The sequence below is a fragment of the Leuciscus leuciscus genome (genome assembly GCF_965113295.1).
Source record: "Leuciscus leuciscus genome assembly, chromosome: 24".
Classification (NCBI taxonomy): domain Eukaryota; kingdom Metazoa; phylum Chordata; class Actinopteri; order Cypriniformes; family Leuciscidae; genus Leuciscus; species Leuciscus leuciscus.
Window position 1 is genome coordinate 32,379,126 of NC_138723.1, and position 19,887 is coordinate 32,399,012.

The 19,887-nt window shown below is 43.6% G+C and overlaps 2 protein-coding genes across 2 annotated transcripts in view; both read left to right on the forward strand.

The window, feature by feature from the left end:
- Positions 1 to 10,297: 10,297 nt before the first annotated feature.
- Positions 10,298 to 13,094, forward strand: LOC309489795 (uncharacterized protein; the record flags this gene model as incomplete). The annotated part of the gene is made up of 2 exons (XM_082158708.1): positions 10,298 to 10,957; positions 10,988 to 13,094. 2 exons carry the CDS (start codon positions 10,298 to 10,300, stop codon positions 11,234 to 11,236), a joined length of 909 nt encoding a protein of 302 aa, XP_082014834.1. The 3' UTR covers positions 11,237 to 13,094.
- Positions 13,095 to 13,242: 148 nt separating this feature from the next.
- ripply3 (ripply transcriptional repressor 3) overlaps positions 13,243 to 19,887 on the forward strand; it is a 105,609-nt gene continuing 98,964 nt past the window's right edge. The window contains exon 1 of the mRNA XM_082158722.1: positions 13,243 to 13,914. Coding sequence (XP_082014848.1) covers positions 13,388 to 13,914 — 527 coding nt within the window. The 5' untranslated portion in view covers positions 13,243 to 13,387. The remainder of the gene's footprint in view (positions 13,915 to 19,887) is intronic.

Consider the following 19,887-nt stretch of genomic DNA (forward strand, 5'->3'; position numbering starts at 1 on the left):
TTTTGTTTCTTAGTTTTTTTTCTCTGTGTGAATGAGTAAACAAAGGCTTCTGTGTTTATGATTCGAGTGAATCAGTGCTGGAGTTCCAACTCTCTCTCTGTGAGTGTGTGTACAGTAGATCAGTGTGTGTGTGTGTGTGTGTGTGTGTGTGTGTGTGTGTGTGTGTGTATGTGTATGTGTGTCTGTGTGTGTACAGTAGATCAGTGTGTGTGTGTGTGTGTGTGTGTGTGTGTGTGTGTGTGTGTGTGTGTGTGTGTGTGTGTGTGTGTGTGAGAGAGAGAGTGTGTGTACAGTAGATCAGTGTGTGTGTGTGTGTGTGTGTGTGTGTGTGTGCGCGTGAGTGTGTATGTGTATGTGTGTCTGTCTGTGTGTGTGTGTGTGTGTGTGTGAGTGTGTGTGTGTACAGTAGATCAGTGTGTGTGTGTGTGTGTGTGTGTGTGTGTGTGTGTGTGAGAGAGTGTGTGTACAGTAGATCAGTGTGTGTGTGTGTGTGCGCGTGAGTGTGTATGTGTGTCTGTCTGTGTGTGTGTGTGTGTGTGTGTGTGTGAGTGTGTGTGTGTACAGTAGATCAGTGTGTGTGTGTGTGTGTGTGTGTGTGTGTGTGTGTGTGTCTGTGTGTGTGAGTGTGTGTACAGTAGATCAGTGTGTGTGTGTGTGTGTGTGTGTGTGTGTGTGTGTGTGTGTGTGTGTGTGTGTGTGTGTGTGTGTGTGTGAGTGTGTGTGTATGTGTATGTGTGTCTGTCTGTGTGTGTGTGTGTGAGTGTGTGTACAGTAGATCAGTGTGTGTGTGTGTGTGTGTGTGTGTGTGTGTGTATGTGTGTCTGTCTGTGTGTGTGAGTGTGTGTACAGTAGATCAGTGTGTGTGTGTGTGTGTGTATATGTGTATGTGTGTCTGTCTGTGTGTGTGAGTGTGTGTACAGTAGATCAGTGTGTGTGTGTGTGTGTGTGTGTGTGTGTGTGTGTGTGTGTGTGTGTATGTGTGTCTGTCTGTGTGTGTGTGTGTGTGTGTGTGTGTGTGTGTGTGTGTGAGTGTGTATGTGTATGTGTGTCTGTCCGCCTGTGTGTGTGTGTGTGTGTGTGTGTGTGTGTGTGTGTGTGTGTGTGTGTGTGTGTGTGTGTGTGAGTGAGTGTCTGTGTGTGTGTGTGTGTGTGTGTGTGTGTGTGTGTGTGTGTGTGTGTGTGTGTGTGTGTGTGTGTGTGTGTGTGAGAGAGAGTGTGTGTGTGTGTGTTCCAATCCAGCACTCACTGGATGGGAAGCCCACGGCCCAAGGATCATCACAGCATCTTTCCGAACGAAGAAGAAGAAGATCACCATGAATGCTGTGCAGTGCTATGCACCCACCAATGACAGCGAGGAGGGAGACAAGGAGCAGTTTTATAGCAGATTGCAGTCCATCCTGGAGAGTTACTCAGAGAACGATGTCACCATCCTGATGGGGGATTTTAATGCCAAGGTGGGGAAGGATAACACCGGGTATAAGGAAGTGATGGGAACACATGGACTTGGCAACATGAACGAAAATGGTGAGAGGTTTGCAGATCTGTGCGCTCTTAATAACCTGGTGATCGGCGGCAGCGTCTTCGCACATAGGAGGATACACAAGGCAACTTGGGTGTCACCGGACGGCTCCACCGAGAACCAGATAGACCACATCTGCATCGTCAGGAAATTCAGAAGATCTCTACAGGATGTGAGAGCGAAGCGAGGAGCGGACGTCGCATCAGACCACCATCTCATAGTGGCAAGACTGAAGCTGCAGTTGAAGAGGGGGTGGATGGCAACTACAGCACAGAGGCACAAGTACAACACCTGCTTTCTGAGGGACACACACAAGCTAGAGGAATTTAGAGTGGCTTTGAGCAACAGGTTCCAAATACTGCAAGAATTAGAAGAGGAGGAGGAGGATACAGTGGATGGCAGATGGAAGAGAGTGAAAGAAACCATAACGACAACATGTAGGGAGGTCCTTGGACCCCTGAAATACCAGCACAAGGAGTGGTTGTCGGTAGAGACATTGAGGAAGATTCAGGAAAGAAAAGAGAAGAAAGCAGCCCTCAATAACAGCAGAACAAGAGCGGAGAAGGCTAAGGCACAAGAAGATTACACAGCCGCCAATAAAGAGGTAAAGAAGTGTATTAGAACCGATAAGCGGAACTATGTTGATGGTCTGGCAGTCGAAGCAAAAGAAGCAGCAAGAAATGGCAATATGAAAGATCTGCACTCCATCACAAAGACACTGTCAGGGAAGTTCTGCAAGCCAGGTAGGCCGGTGAAAGACAAGGAGGGAAAGATATTGAAGGGAGAGGAACAACAAATGGATAGATGGAGGGAACACTTCGAAGAACTGTTAAACAAGCAAATGCCAGCAAACCCGCCAACCATCAATCCAGCAGCAGAGGATCTACCAATAGATTGCAGTGCGCCCACCAGAGAAGAGATCCGCAAGGCAGTAGGCCAGCAGAGGAACGGCAAGGCAGCAGGTCCAGACAGTATACCAGCAGAAGCATTGAAGGCGGACCTGGAAACAACGGTAGAGATACTGTTCCCGTTGTTTAAGAAAATCTGGGAGGAGAAACAGGTGCCCACGGAGTGGAAGGAGGGATATATTATAAAGTTACCTAAGAAAGGCGACCTCAGCAAGTGTGACAACTACCGAGGGATTACGCTACTGTCCATTCCAGGGAAAGTGTTCAATAGGATCATCCTGAATAGAATGAAGGACCAGGTGGACACCCAACTCCGTGACCAGCAGGCAGGCTTCCGGAAAGACAGATCCTGTACGGACCAGATTGCCACCCTGCGTATCATTGTCGAACAGTCACTGGAGTGGAACTCTTCTCTCTACATTACCTTTGTAGACTATGAGAAGGCTTTCGATAGCCTGGATAGGAGTGCCCTTTGGAATCTTCTCCGGCATTATGGTGTGCCAGCCAAGATCGTCAACATCATCCGAAACTCGTACGATGGTATGACCAGCAGAGTGGTCCATGGAGGGAAGCTTACGGAGACCTTCGAAGTGAGAACCGGGGTTCGTCAGGGATGCCTGCTCTCGCCTTTCCTCTTCTTGCTAGCCATCGATTGGATAATGAAGACTACAACGGCACGCACAAGAACAGGAATCCAGTGGACACCCTTCACACAACTCGACGACCTGGACTTTGCGGATGACTTGGCCTTGCTATCCCACACCCGACAGCAGATGCAGGAAAAGATAAACAGCACAGCTGCCACCTCCGCTCAACTAGGTCTGAACATCAACAAACAGAAGACAAAGATCCTCAAGGTGAATAACACCAACAACAACCCAGTCCAGTTGGACGGAGAGGCGTTAGAAGAAGTGGAGGCCTTCACCTACCTGGGCAGTGTCATCAACAATCAGGGTGGAACAGACGCTGACGTTAAGGTACGAATATGTAAAGCAAGAGCAGCCTTCCTACAGCTGAGGAACATCTGGAGCTCGAAGGAACTGGGCCTAAGGACAAAGGTCAGGCTGTTCAATACCAATGTCAAGGCGGTCCTTCTCTATGGTGCAGAGACATGGAGGAAAACAGTGGCGACGATGAAGAAAGCTCAGACCTTCGTCAACTCCTGTCTGTGAAGAATCCTCCAGATTCGCTGGCCAAACACCATCAGCAACCAGGACCTTTGGCAGAGAACCAATCAGCTTCCTGCAGAAGATGAGATCCTGAAACGACGCTGGAGATGGATTGGTCACACGCTCCGCAAGCCAGCTTCCAACATCACCAGGCAAGCGCTCACTTGGAATCCCCAAGGCAAAAGGAAAAGAGGAAGGCCAAGAAATACATGGCGCCGAGATCTGGCACCTGATACCAAAGAACTTGGATACACCTGGAGCCAGCTGGAGAGAAAAGCCCAAGACAGGAATGCCTGGAGAGCTCTTGTCGGCGGCCTATGCCCCAGGAGGGGTAGCAGGCATAAGTAGTAAGTAACACTGAGTCCGAAATTCGCATCCGAAATTTCCACACGTAAAAAAAAAAATTCGACCTCACGTTATGTCAATCACGCTTGCACACTGTCTACGAAACTTTCGTCCGTAATAAAAAAATTTGGATCGGGTTCGATTTTCTGCGTTTTTCGCATCCACAGCCAGTATTTTGAGAGGTTTTTTGACAATTGACAATTTGACAATCAAGCGTTTACATGTTCTCTCGATCGGATTAGAAAAGGAATAAACCTCCCCTTTCAGATCGAAATTTCGGATCGATTAAGGTGTGATTGAGCAGCCAATTCGATTACTAATCATGTATTATTTGGGTATAAAATATAACCTGTATACAGCTGTTCTGTCTGCCCAGCGCTTCCGCCGGCCGTGTGTGTGTGTCTGTCCATACCAGACTAGTCTCTGTTCAGGATCGATTGGTTCACGGAAATTGGTGGTCTTCTTTATAATATGTGGCTCCAGTATCGCTTGCAAAGCATCAAACTGTTCCACTGACATTCTGAGGTAAATTTTTAATCGCTCGGGATAATTTCGCAACTCCTTGATAAGGAGGTGAAACTCTCCTTCCTCTCGGCGCAATCTCAGGATTGGATGGACCCAATATTTCCTCTTTCTTTTTCTCTTTTTAAGAAGAAAGAGGGCAACAAAATCATCCTCACTGCTTGACGCGTACATTTTGTATTTTTTTGCGTTTTTTCCCCGCAAAGGTTAATAAATACGCATCGAACTCAGTGTGCAAGGTTTCTGTGCGTGACGAATTTTAAGGCTGACGAACACGAAAAAACGCATACGAAAATTTCGGACTCAGTGTGCAATGGCCTTTAGGGTCGGTTTAGGGTCAGGGGTCGGGTTAGGCACTTAGTTGTGATGGGTAAGGTTAGGGTAAGCGGCTAGAGATTGCACTGTGTCAATGAATGTCCTCAAAGATAGATGTACAAGAATGTGTGTGTGTGTGTGTGTGTGTGTGTGTGTGTGTGTGTGTCTCTCTCTCTGTGTGTGTGTGTGTGTGTGTGTGTGTGTGTGTGTGTGTGTGTGTGTGTGTGTGTGTGTGTGTGTGTGTGTGTTTGTGTTTGTGTATATGTTTGTTATATATTGTTGTTTAATAAACTTGTTTAAAACAAAAATAACTATTCATGTGAAATAAATCCTCGGTTGCACAGATCCAGTTAAAACACATGATGCCTTTATAAGACCTAAAAGTCAAAGAATCCCGTTTATCACAGAATATTGTACAGTATAAATGCTGCCGTAGGTTACGTCAATATCCTGTTCATGTTTTTGGCTTTGTCCTGTTTCTGATGTGGATTCTGTGAAGGTTTTCTTTAAGTAGCTTATAAAACACTTATAATGCACATGAAGGAACAATCTCTAATCACTGCATTAGGGTTGTATTTGAATAAACTATAAATGTAGATTCATGCGGCACAATGTGTTTCTGGACCTTGAACACATTGGACTTTAGAGACAAGTCAACAAATACGCCTAACCATTTTCCAGAGCTCTGATTGGCTGTTGTCATCCTGGTTCTATGTGATGGAGATATGAAGGTGAAAGAGTAGCTAAACTCGAGAGCACGTAGATGTGAATTTGAGAACTTGTACAATAAATATTCGTATGTGTATGCTAAAATTTACACTCACAGCTCCAGTGTGAAAACCTGTACAATAAAAATCTGAAGTTGAATGTTGAGATTTGCACTCGCAGACAATAGTCACCAATGTGTAAAATGCCATTCTCAGAAATACAATGACAGACACAAACTTGAAATATATATTTGCACTTATTCTTATATTCACATTTCGCAGTACAACCTCAAAATTAGGCACTTGCAACTTCTCAAATCTGTCACTGCAATTTCAAATTTGCGCGCCTTGACTTTTGCTACTCTTTTAGCGATATATCAGGTGCAAAACTCACTTGTGCACTTGCAGCTCAGTGGCGGCGAGAGAAAGCGGGGGTGTTCAAGCGAGATGTGTACAGTGTGTACAGTAGATCAGTGTGTGTGTGTTCTGTGTGTGTTTGTGTATATGTTTGTTATATATTGTTGTTTTATAAACTTGTTTAAAACAAAAATAACTATTCACGTGTAAGAACTGATTTTCCTGCTAAGACAAAACTCACCCTGGACAGAAGATCGCAAAGACAGAGCACAGGACAGACCTGCATTATTGAGTGTGACTTAGCCTGTCCAAACTTTTCTCTTTCCTCATCTCTGCATCCCCCTCTCCCTCCCAATTCCTCTCTCCCTGATTCAAGTCACCAAAAGTTCATTAAGAATGTCTATATATCACACATGATGTATCTTGGGAATCTATTGTTTTTCCTTTTCATGTTTGGTATCATTTTAAATGTCTCGGTGCGATTGGTAAAATGGTCTTAATTTCATTGCAGTCATTCATTGGTTTAATGAGAAAGATCGAGAACTTAGGAGAATCCTGTTCTCCTCTCTGGATGATGTCTCTTCAAGATATCTCCCGAAACCAGGTGCTACCCCCTGGGGTACATGGATTAACCCAAAAATATTGGTACAACCCTTTTGTTCTGGTCTGGGTGTTTAAGGGTAGGTGACAGAGCAGTCTTTGGGACCCTGTAACCAGGAACGACCCCTATACAGGGCTGTTTCAGGGTTTTCCCATTGGAACACACAGGAATGCATTACTTACTTTTAGAGTCGTCTTTGAGTAAATTATGTCATGTATTTATTATTTCTGAATTGGCTTTTAATCATTTACTTGTGTAATTGCCATGATACATTTTTACCTGACAAATAAATGTTACATCTTGATTTATTCTGAAGTTTTCTGAACTCATTATTTTAGTAGATTATGAGGAGGCTGGCGCTACCGCAGCTCTGTGTCCAGGATAGGTCAAACTAAAGGAGCAGATGAACGGAGCAGTAGGCACGTCATCTGAAGACCTTTTGATTTCTGTCTATCACTGACTTGGCAAGTTGTACGGAAGTGGCTAAATAAACTACACTTTTCTGTATGAGTGAGCAGTAGGCAACCGACTTAAGAGGTATTAGCAAACCCTCGTCGGGTCCCTTAATGAATTAATAATTGAAAGTATGTGATACTCAGAATAATCAAAGATCTAAATTAATTCATAATCAATATTTATGACTATTTTCTAATAAGAAACACAATCTAAATTTGATTATCATTTGAAATTGGAGTCAGATTAAGTGTAGAGCTAAAGTAATATTGAAACTAAATTCCAATAAATTAAGTGAACTTCACTGGAGCGCTGAAAAGACATACACGCATTATTCCTTCGCCCACCGTTGGATTCCGTCGTTGGGCCAATGGGTGGTCTTTAGTCAAGTCAAGTCAAGTCAAGTTTATTTGTATAGCGCTTTTCACAATACAGATTGTATCAAAGCAGCTTCACAGTATTAAATTAAAATAATACAACAAAGTTTGTTTCAAGAGGAATTTATTGATTGATAAAATTAAATTAAATATCCCCAAAATATCCCCAACTGAGCAAGCCAAAGGCAACAGTGGCAAGGAACCGAAAAACTCCATCAAGTGACCTAATGGTGTCCTAAAACTCCATCAGGTGACCTAATGGAGAAAAAAAAAACCTTGGGAGAACCCAGGCTCAGTCGGGGGCCAGTTCTCCTCTGGCATTTATGAGCTAGAGGCCGGATTGTAGTTTGAACTGTAGGATTATATGAATACCTGGCTGAAGAGATGCGACTTTAATCTAGTTTTAAACTAGGAGAGCGAGTCTGAGCAACGAACAGTATCAGGAAGACTATTCCAGAGTTTTGGAGCCAAATGTGAAAATGCTCTCCCTCCTTTGGTGGTTCTGGATATCCTAGGTATGACCAAAAGCCTTGAATTTAGTGATCTTAAAGAGCGCGATGGATTATAGGGTGATAGAAGATCCGTTAAATAGACTGGAGCTAAGCCGTTTAGGGCTTTATAAGTCAGTAGCAATACCTTGTAATTAATACGGAACTTTATAGGTAACCAATGCAGTGATGATAAAATCGGTGTTATATGATCATATTTTCTTGATCTCGTAAGAACTCTAGCGGCGGCATTTTGGACTAACTGTAGCTTGTTTATTGAGGATGCAGGACAACCAGCTAATAAAGCATTACAGTAATCCAGTCTCGAGGTCATGAATGCATGAACTAACTTTTCTGCATCAGAAACTGATAGCTTATTACGTAGCTTAGCAATGTTTCTAAGGTGGAAAAAGGCTGTTTTTGTAACATATGAAATATGATTTTCAAAAGACAGGTTGCAATCGAGTATAACACCCAGGTCTTTTACTGTAGAGGATAAAGTAACAGGACATCCTATGATGTTAAAGTTGTATTGTGCGAGGTTTTGTGGGCGTTTTTTTTGAACCGATAAGTATTACCTCTGTCTTGTCTGGATTTAATAAAAGAAAATTACGCGTCATCCAATCTTTTATATCTTTAACACACTCTGTCAATTTGGAAAATTTAGCGTTTTCATCCGGCCGTGATGAAATATATATTTGAGTGTCATCAGCATAACAATGGAAACTAATTCCATGTTTCCTTATAATATTTCCAAGTGGCATCATATATATTGAAAATAACAGAGGGCCTAATACAGATCCCTGCGGCACTCCATAGTTTACTGGAGTTATGATCGATTTTTCTCCATTTAAATAGACAAAATGGTAGCGGTCAGATAGGTATGATTTGAACCAGCTTAGTGCTTGTCCTTGAACACCAGTATAATTTTGTAGTCGATCTAAGAGTAATGTATGATCTATAGTATCGAACGCAGCACTAAGATCGAGTAAAACTAGTATTGAGATACAGCCTTGGTCAGAAGCTAAAAGTAAATCATTTGTGATTTTAACGAGCGCAGTTTCAGTGCTATGATGCGGTCTGAATCCAGACTGAAACTTTTCATAGATATCATTTTGTTGCAAGAAAGAGCCCAGTTGAGCGGACACCACTTTTTCTAATATTTTAGACATAAATGGAAGATTTGAAATGGGTCTATAATTTGCTAGATTATTATGATCTAATTGTGGTTTCTTAATGAGAGGTTTTATAACTGCCAGTTTAAATGTTCTTGGAACATGACCTAAAGATAAAGACGAGTTAATAATATTGAGGAGAGGCTCTTCCACTACAGGTAACACTTCTTTCAGTAGTTTAGTTGGTATAGGATCTAATAAACATGTTGTTGTTTTAGATGAAGTGATAAGTTTATTTAACTCTTTTTGTTCTATAGTTGTAAAGCACTGTAATTGTTCTTGCGGGGTGATAATTGAAGCTGAATTATAAGGCGCGATTGAAGATTGAACGTTTACAATTGTGGTTCTGATGCTTTCTATTTTCTCAGTGAAGAAGTTCATGAAATCATTACTACTGAACTGTAACGGGATATTTTGTTCGGGTGACGTCTGTTTATTTGTTAGTCTAGCCACGGTGTTAAATAAAAACCTTGGATTGTTTTGGTTGTTTTCTATTAGTTTGCGGAGGTGCTCAGCCCTGGCCGCTTTTAGGGCCTTTTTATAACGTGACATACTGTCTTTCCACGCGATTCTAAAGACCTCTAAATTAGTTTGTTTCCATTTACGCTCTAAAATACGGGTTTCTCTCTTTAAAACATGCGTAGTATTGTTATACCATGGTGCTTCATTTTTCTCTCTGACCTTTTTTAATTTAATAGGTGCAACCACATCCAATGTTCTAGAGAGAATGGTGCTCATAGTGCTAGTTAGTTCTTCTAGTTCATCTGTTTGTTTGGGTTCAAACAACACGTGAAAAACGTGAACACACGTGAACACACGTGAACACACTTTACACACGTGAAAAAAATCCTCGGTTGCACAGATCCAGTTAAAACACATGATGCCTTTATAAGACCTAAATAATAGTCAAAGAATCCCGTTTATCACAAAATATTGTACAGTATAAATGCTGCCGTAGGTTAAGTCAATATCCTGTTCATGTATTTGGCGTTGTCCTGTTTCTGATGTGGATTCTGTGAAGGTTTTCTTTATTTAAGGAGCTTATAAAACACTTATAATGCACATGAAGGAACAATCTCTAATCACTGCATTAGGGTTGTATTTGAATAGCAAACAATAAATGTAGATTCATGCAGTACAATTAGTTTTTCTGGACCTTAAACACATTGGACTTTAGAGACAAGTCAACAAATACACCTAACCATTTTCCAGAGGTCTGATTGGCTGCTGCAGTTGTCATCCTGGTTATATGTGAGGGAGGGGGCTGGATTTTATCTCAGTATTCTGATTATAGTGTTCAGTCTGCTGGTCGGGGGACATCTGAACTTTGTGTGAGCGATCACAGATCGAGAGGAATAATCATGGGCGGCTCATACTCACAAGAGAACTTTGGGTGGTCTGTTCTTAAGATTTATGAATACGTTTTACAGCATGCGCCACACCTCTTACCAGATGTAGGCATAGATGAGTCTCTGCTGAAGTATTCTGGTTCCGACTCTAACGCTGTGCTGCAGGCTTACTCTGATGAGATGCTCAACACGGTGCCGGGTTACGTCAGCAGTCTTGGATCTGCCATTGGTCCACTGACTCCAGTCCCGAATGCTGTTGGACTTGGAGCTTTGGTGATTTCCTTGATCATAGAGATCGTCATCAAGGCCGACACTCAGCCAAGTGTTGACACATACAGCCTGATACGACGTGTGTTTGGGGAAGAGAAAGCTTTGAGTGTCCGAGACACAATGTCAGAGTATCTGAAACGCCATCGCATCTACATGAAAAATGACCAACGATTACGGGAGGAAATAAGGAGACTGGAACATCAGCTGAGCAACCATCTCACCATCCTCAGAAACTCCCTGCTGTATGACAGACAGATGAGCAACCGTGGGTTCAAGATCTGGGTCAACGGAGCCGCCTTCCACGTCCAGATGTTGATCCATGAGGCTCGACTGGATATTCAGACTGGTAAACGTAAACCTGCATCAGACTGTGTTCATGAAATCAAACCTGCATCAGTCTATGTTCAGGAAATCGAAGCTACAATCAAAGAGTATTTACGGTACCTGGATCATTTGCTGCAGAAATACAAGACCTACAAGATCAATTCAGATAATAATGAAATTGAAAGCTGTAGTAGCCTGTGTGGTAAACCAGAATTTATGACGGCTTTTATGGATATTGTTTTCTCAAAGTATGAACCGATCACTGGTTTAAAGAGTTATTTTTCAAATATCAAGAACAATCTCAACTCTCGAATCCATGACCGTGGTTCATTCACTGTGCCGTCAGCTGCAGGTTAGTTTAGATATTTGGTGTTGATAAGCGATGGCTCAGATGCTGGAGCGTGCGCTCATATGTAGAGGTGTACTCCTCGATGCACCGGGCCTGGGTTTGACCCCGACCTTTGGCCCTTTGCTGCATGTCATCCCCCCCCCCCCCCCCCCTCTCTCTCTCCCATTTTATGTCTTCAGCTGTCCTGTCAATAAAGGCCTAAAAATGGCCATAAATAATCTTTAAAAAACAATAATAATAATAATCTTTATAATTTAACATATAGTAACTTTGAGTAAAAAAAATAAGTGTTGATACAACTTCCATTGTAATATTTTAACGTATTTACTCTCATCTTGTGATCTACATGTATATTTGATCTGTGTTCTGTCATGATGCTCTCCTGACACACCTGCATGTTACTCGTTTAAGACATAAAATACTCTACTGAAATATTTTAGTCCTGTTTCCGGTTTAAAAATCCTTAAAATTACGTCTGCTCCTTCTTCCTCGTTGAAGACTTCTGAATCTTTGAATAAGTAAATGTTGTTCATTATAAAAGTGTAAGTGCTGAACACGAGATGTCTCCTACTTCACTGTAAAGTTTGTTCTCAACGTTTGCTTTTGTGATGTTCTCCTTTAACAATAAAGGATCATGTGTGTAATTGTTCCAGATGGAAGCTTGTTTCCGCCACGGAATAAAACATTTTAAAAGATAATTGCGACTTTTTATCTCACAATTGCGAGTTTACATCTCACAATTCTGACTTTATTTCTCAGAATTGCGAGATATAAAGTCAGTATTGCGTGAAATAAAGTCGTAATTACGTGTTATAAAGTCAGAATTGCGAGATATAAAGTCAGAATTGCGTGAAATAAAGTCGCAATTGCGTGTTATAAAGTCAGAATTGCGAGATATAAAGTCGCAATTGCGTGTCATAAAGTCAGAATTGTGAGATATAAAGTCAGAATTGCGAGATAAAAAGTCAGAATTGCGAGATATAAAGTCCAATTCTAAGGGGAAAAAAAGACGGGACTTTTTTTAAATATTTTTTTTATATCTCACAATTGCGACTTTATTTCTCAGAATTGCGACTTTATATCTCACAATTGCGACTTTATTTCTCAGAATTCTGACTTTATTTCTCACAATTCTGACTTAATATCTCGCAATTCTGAGAAAAAATGTCACAATTCTGACTTGATATATCGCAATTGTGAGAAAAAAAGTCAGAGTTGTGGGATAAAAAGTCGCAATTATTATTATTTATTTATTATTCAGTGGCGGAAACAAGCTTCCATAGTTCCACGTGTCTGTGTATTTTAACTTAAAGTGTTGTCAATATACAGCAGGCTTCTGCTGTGCCATTAAATTAATTTCTTTGTGGAATTTTAATTCCTTTTATTGAATTTTGGGGCAACTGCAGTCTACCCGTATTTCTGTCTATTTTTATTTTATATATTTGATTCTGTTTTCATTTTTAAATGTTTTTCTTTCAGGGTTCGAAATGTACTTTTTCGACCACCAGCCAAAAGGCTAGTAAATGTACAAATTTCACCAGCCACTCAATTGTCACGATTTGGTCTTGTCTTAGTCATGTTTCCATGTCTGTCATGTGATTCCCTGTTTGTCATGTGATCCTGCCATGTGTCTTGTCATTTGTTAATTGTCTGATCATTGTTCACAGGTGTCCCTTGTCTTGTCATTAGTCTGTGTATTTAAACCCTCATGTTTGCCATGTGTCTTTATCAAGTATTGTTTCCTGTAACCACTATTTGTGTGAGTCATTTTTATGTTCATGTTTTTGAGTTCATGCCATGTCATGCTTTTGTTTTATGTTTTGATTTTGTTATTGAAATAAAGCTGCACTTGGGTTCTCTTTACAACTTGCCTTCAGTGTATCACTTTACAGAATACTTGACCAAAAGCTATGAACCCAGCAGTTGCCCTCCTAAACCTACACCAGGGAAATCTTCCCCTGGAAAAATATGTAGAGGAATTTTGTGGGCTGTGTTGCCAGTTGGACTTTAATGATGTGGCCATCAAGGGCATATTTAGGGTGAGTCTGAATGAGCCTGTTCGCTTCCTGGGGGAAAAATCCACTGGTCCCCGGCCCAATACATTGACCAGGCCTTGTTGTTAAGCCACTTAACATAATCGTTCACGGTGGGTTTTGCGGATGAGGAACCCTGCAACCCAACAGTACCGTCTAAATCTGAGTCTCTTCACGTCATGTCTGCCAAGTCTGAGTCTCTTCACGTCACGTCTGCCAAACCTGAGTCTCTTCACGTCACGTCTGCCGAGCCAGAGACTGTTCACGTCACGTCTGCCAAGTCTGAGGCTGTTCACGTCACGTCTGCCGAGCCAGAGCCTGTTCACCTCACGTCTGCAGAGCCAGAGACTGTTCACGTCACGTCTGCCAAGTCTGAGACTCTTCACGTCACGTCTGCTGATCCAGAGACTCTTCACGTCACGTCTGCCAAGTCTGAGACTCTTCACGTCACGTCTGCAGAGCCAGAGACTGTTCACGTCACGTCAGCAAATTCCTCTGTTCCTGGGTCCCAGGAGGGCAAGTCTGGCGGTGTGCGACCCTGTAAAGCCTTGCACCCCTCAACCCCCTCTTGTTCGCCAGCACGGCAGCTGGGTGCGGTTCGAGGACCTGGTCATCTGCCTTCTACCGAATCCCCTGCCGCCCAGTGGAGATAGGTAAGTGTTGTACTTCACACTCACATCAATGTCCTCCACCTTGCTGCCCCACCTCAGGTATGTCTGTGGTCATCTGAGCCTGGGCCTGGTTCATAGAAGCAGAAAAAGCTTCCCAACCGATCCAGACCGGACTGTGACCATCAGACTCGGCTATGCGATTCATTTTTGCTCGGCGCCCACTCAAGTTCAGTGATAATTATCACACTAGGTGATATAGCCGCTCCCTCCAACCGATATGAAGGCCAGTTTTTATAAACTCGTTCTTCATGTACTGTACCAAGTATGTGGTGGGTCGTGACCATCTTGGCCCTGTGTCACTTGAAACAGGTCCTTTCTCGAAAGCCTCCGTCCAAGTTGCTACACAGAGAGACATTTTTCAGAATGCCCCGCCCCCAAGCTTGGTCTGCAGCATTTAACCTGAATGACATGTACTTCAGATCTCTAGCCTTCTGCACCACAGGCTATCCTGAGTGTTGCGTTTGAGGGTTCGAAGTATCAGTACAGAGTCCTACCCTTCGAGTGCTCCACAGCCAGTTGGGTCTTCAGGTCAACTGGGAGAGAGTAATCTCGCCCACGGGCTGAGTATCTCTTTTCCGGTATGGGGATGGACTCGGTCCAACATGCCTCTTCAAGAGGAGAGTGTGTCCGGTCGGTGCTATACAGAAGTGAGAAAGGGTCCCACTGAAAGAATTTTCAGAGGCTCCTGGGGACATATGGCAGACGCAGCCGCATGGCTTCCTCCATATGAAGATCACTTCAGCGCCCACTCAAGTTCAGTGATTTTCATCACACTCAGGTGTTGAGCAGAGATGCTCCTGATGCTACAGTGATTTCCTCACACCTAGTGTTGAGCAGTGCTCCTGTCTTGTGCGCGCATGTCGCTTGCACCTACTGTGCTAGGTCAGGAGTGGAGCAGGTCTTGATAGTTGCCCCTTATAGGCCCAACCAGACCTAGTTCCCCTTGACAGCCCTTCTTGACTTTCCCCTGAATACATTTTCAGGGACGGGGCATGATGGCACCCGCGTTCAGACCCCTGGAGAGATTCCAGGCCGGTCCTAAAGATGGACGCGGAGGATTAGGTGGCTACCGCAGAACTATGTGGTAGTCACCATCACTTCTGCGAGAGCACCCCCTAAGAGGAAGTGTTGCTTACGCCAAATAGAAGTGGAACCTATTCGTTGAGTCTTCTCTCCATGAGGAGATCCTGAAGGCGTTCGGTCATTTCAGTGCTCTCTTTCCTGCAAGATGGGTTGGAGTAAGGGCTGTGTCCTCCACCCTCAAAATGATCTTGCCTCTATTTTTTCTTTGACGCACATACTGATGCAGTAGCATGGGAAGCACGTCCTGATCGTCAGGTTCCTGAGGGAGCAAGGGAATCTGCCTTTGCGCCCTCTTTATCCTCTTGGGCCTTATCTCTGGTGCTACTGCACTGCAGAGACTGCCCCTGAGCCACTGCAGGCAGTGAGATAAAAATTCTGTTTTTAACCCTCTGGGGTCTGAGTGGTTTTTGGGGTCCTTGAGATGTTCTGACATGCCCTGACATTTGTGCTTTTTTCAGTTGCTTATAAACATATTAATGGCAAAGGTATAATTACACTCTATTTAGCACAAACAGGGCTATCATAATATGTGAGCAACATGCATGTACATGTTTGTATTTTTGAGAGAATAATGTTTATGCATGGTTATTGAAAAAACTAAAAACTAAAGTTTCTGAAATAAGGCCACAAAACACATACTAAATATGTGACAATAAGACTTCTGACTTATTGATGTCGTTGCCTAGAGTTTTTTCTTCAAAATGATGTGAAAATCATCCTGCCCTTATCATTCACATAACACAATACATTGATTTAAATCTTGTAAAACACTTTTTGTTTGTAAAGACAATATGCGCAAGGGGCGTCAACAATTCAACAGCATCATGCATATGTAGTGGTTCACACCTGAGGAGACAATGGGGCCCGCATACTTAATGAGCCATTCATTCAGGTGTGTCACCTACACGGTGAGTAATGTCTTGTCCTGTTATTATCATGCGTCGCGTCTGAATGCGTTGTTGTTTTTGGAGCTCTATCGATTTGATTTATAATTCTTGATTTTTCTCTCTGCCTCGCTGCCTGCTGTGAGTGTGTTTGCTTCGGTGCTGTAAGCTCCGTCTTAGCCTCGTATTTCCTTGTTTTGAACCATCATTTACTACAATTTCTAGTTGTTTATATTACTACTAAATACAGCTTACCCAACCCTGACATCGCTAGCTTCCGTTACTACTAGCACAACACGCAAGTAATTCGCAAGCCTGTTAACGCGCCACCCGTGCGCTCAGCTATTTTTATTTATTTATTTTCTCTCGCGCGCTCGCGCCTTTGAGTTCATAAAAGCTCAGGTGAGTAAGAAACACTCAACAAACACGGTGAGTAATGTCTTGTCCTGTTATTATCATGCGTTGCGTCTGAATGCGTTGTTGTTTTTGGAGCTCTATCGATTTGATTTATAATTCTTGATTTTTCTCTTTAAACTCGCTTACAACGAACATTTTCTACTTTTCCTCACTGAGAAGCACTAATGTTACTGCTCAAACCTCATAGTTAGAACGCGGACTGTTGAGCAGACGCGTCTCAAGCCTATTGATGGTGGTGGTGGCGCAATGGATAAGACACATGCCTTTGGTGTGAGAGACCCGGGTTCGAATCCACTGTGAGACACCAATGTGTCCCTGAGCAAGACACTTAACCCCTAGTTGCTCCAGAGGCGTGCGACCTCTGACATAATTAGCAATTGTAAGTCGCTTTGGATAAAAAGCGTCAGCTAAATGAATAAATGTAAATGTAAATGTATTAGTGATCCAACGCTGCATACTCTTAAAGGTTACGTCCGTGGATCACGGCTGAACGCGTCTTCTCCACACTCACTTACAAACAAAAAATTTTTTTTCGCCTATCGTGCGTCTACTCTACACCCCTACCACTAAAAAACCTAAAAAACCTCATAGTTACAACGCGGACTGTTGAGCAGACGCGTCTCAAGCCTATTAGTGATCCAACGCTGCATTCTCTTAAAGGTTACGTCCGTGGATCACGGCTGAACGCGTCTTCTCCACACTCACTTACAAACAAACATTTTATATCCAAGATTATATCCAAGACTTCAGTCATAAATTAGTATTAATATTGATAGCATCACTGGTAGCTTCGTTGCTAACTCACTGTCCATCTGTTAAAATGGCGAATATATCAGATGTAAGTAGTCTACCGTTTGGTGCAGGTGAGGACACATTTGAGCTGCACGCACTGCAGTCTGAGCTGGAAGCTGTTGAGAAACAGATCCACAACCTTTTATTGAGACAGGCCGAGCTGAGAGACCGGTGTTTGGCTCTTGAAACATCACGTGCCGATGCACACAAATCAGTGTTTAACGTTACTAACCCGCTGACTCCGACCGCGTCTACTCCGTGCGTTCCTCAGCATCGGTCGAAATCAGCCATGGTCTCGTTCACTCCGGCTCCAACACGCCACCACGAAGCCTGGGTGGTTCCGCAGCGGAAGACGCGAGTCAGGTTTAGACCAAGACTTTCTCCGACCCTCCCGGTTTTCGAGTTATCCACACAAAACCACTTCTCCCCTCTACGCGAAACAGAACGCGATGCTGTGATCATCGGCGATTCCATCGTTCGGCACGTACACGCTACGTTAGGTAAAAGTAGGGTGCAAAGTCACTGCTTTCCTGGTGCTCGTGTTTCTGAAATCGCTGCTCGCGTTCCCGAGATCCTGAACGGTGACGAGCGCGTCGGAACTGTGGTCCTGCACGCGGGAGTGAACGACATCAGGCTGCGCCAGACGGAGATTCTGAAGAAAGACTTCAGGAATCTAATCGATACGGTATGCAGCACATCGCCTGAAACAACGATCATTGTGTCAGGACCGCTTCCCACGTACCGATTAGGGCATGAAAAGTTCAGCAGATTATTTGCGCTAAATGAATGGTTAATGTCATGGTGCAATGAGCAGAAACTGCTCTTTGTAAATAACTGGAATCTGTTTTGGGAGCGTCCTAGGCTTTTCCGTGCTGATGGCTTACACCCAAGCAGATTCGGAGCGGATCTTCTGTCAGATAACATCTCCAAAATGTTAAATACCCTTTGACTAGTAACCAAAAGTCCAAATCATAGTCTCTGCTGCACCAATTCAACTGATATAAATACTAGTGTAGAACACTGCATAGAAACCGTGTCTATTCTTCGTTTAGTGAGATCAAATAATAAATCTAATGCAGGATCTAGGAAAAATCTAATTGTTATTAAAACAGAAAATGTTGCTATTAGTAAACAAAAACTATTTCTAAAGCTAGGTCTTCTAAACATTAGATCACTCACACCTAAGGCAGTTATTATGACCGCCGCTAGCGTAGCTAGCGAAAGCGGTCATATAGGGATTGTCAAAGTTTTTTTTTTTTTTTTTTTTTGTCACCTTACTGAATTTTTCGTCAACGATACCAGGGACACCGAAGCACCGGGGAACATGAAATTTGGTGGGCATGTAGCCCCACTAGACTTCTAAGGAAAAATTTCGTTTGGTCCCCGGGGGCCACTCCCCCCCCGCGCTGGGCCCCCCCAAACCCCCAAAAATGCAGTTTTTCCTAAATAACTACCTGAACCGTGACACCGAGGATGAAGAAATTTTTATGGTATGTTGGTCTACTAGACTTTTACGGAAAAATTTCGTTTGGTCCCCGGGGGCCACTTCCCCCCCCGCGCTGGGGCCCCCTTAAATTTTTCGTCAACGATACCAGGGACACCGAAACACCGGGGAACATGAAATTTGGTGGGCATGTAGCCCCACTAGACTTCTAAGGAAAAATTTCGTTTGGTCCCCGGGGGCCACTCCCCCCCCGCGCTGGGCCCCCCCAAACCCAAAAAAATGCAGTTTTTCCTAAATAACTACCTGAACCGTGGCACCGAGGGTGAAGAAATTTTTGTGGTATGTTGGTCTACTAGACTTTTACGGAAAAATTTCATTTGGTCCCCGGGGGCCACTTCCCCCCCCCGCGCTGGGGCCCCCGTAAATTTTTCGTCAACCATACCAGGGACACCGAAACACCGGGGAACATGAAATTTGGTGGGCATGTAGCCCCACTAGACTTCTAAGGAAAAATTTCGTTTGGTCCCCGGGGGCCTCTCCCCCCCCGCGCTGGGCCCCCCCAAACCCAAAAAAATGCAGTTTTTCCTAAATAACTACCTGAACCGTGGCACCGAGGATGAAGACATTTTTATGGTATGTTGGTCTACTAGACTTTTACGGAAAAATTTCGTTTGGTCCCCGGGGGCCACTTCCCCCCCCGCGCTGGGGCCCCCGTAAATTTTTCGTCAACGATACCAGGGACACCGAAGCACCGGGGAACATGAAATTTGGTGGGCATGTAGCCCCACTACACTTCTACGGAAAAATTTCGTTTGGTCCCCGGGGGCCACTCCCCCCCCCGCGCTGGGCCCCCCCAAACCCAAAAAAATGCAGTTTTTCCTAAATAACTACCTGAACCGTGGCACCGAGGATGAAGAAATTTTTATGGTATGTTGGTCTACTAGACTTTTACGGAAAAATTTCGTTTGGTCCCCGGGGGCCACTTCCCCCCCCTGCGCTGGGGCCCCCGTAAATTTTTCGTCAACGATACCAGGGACACCGAAACACCGGGGAACATGAAATTTGGTGGGCATGTAGCCCCACTAGACTTCTACGGAAAAATTTCGTTTGGTCCCCCCCCAAACCCAAAAAAATGCAGTTTTTCCTAAATAACTACCTGAACCGTGGCACCGAGGATGAAGACATTTTTATGGTATGTTGCTCTTAAGGGCCCACATCAACCTAGCCCATAATCACTCATTTGTGATTTGCGCCCCTCCCATAAAAAATGAAAATGCAATATTATTCTGCTTTAATCGCCCCTATCTTCAGTGGAGATGTTCAGAACTGCACCAT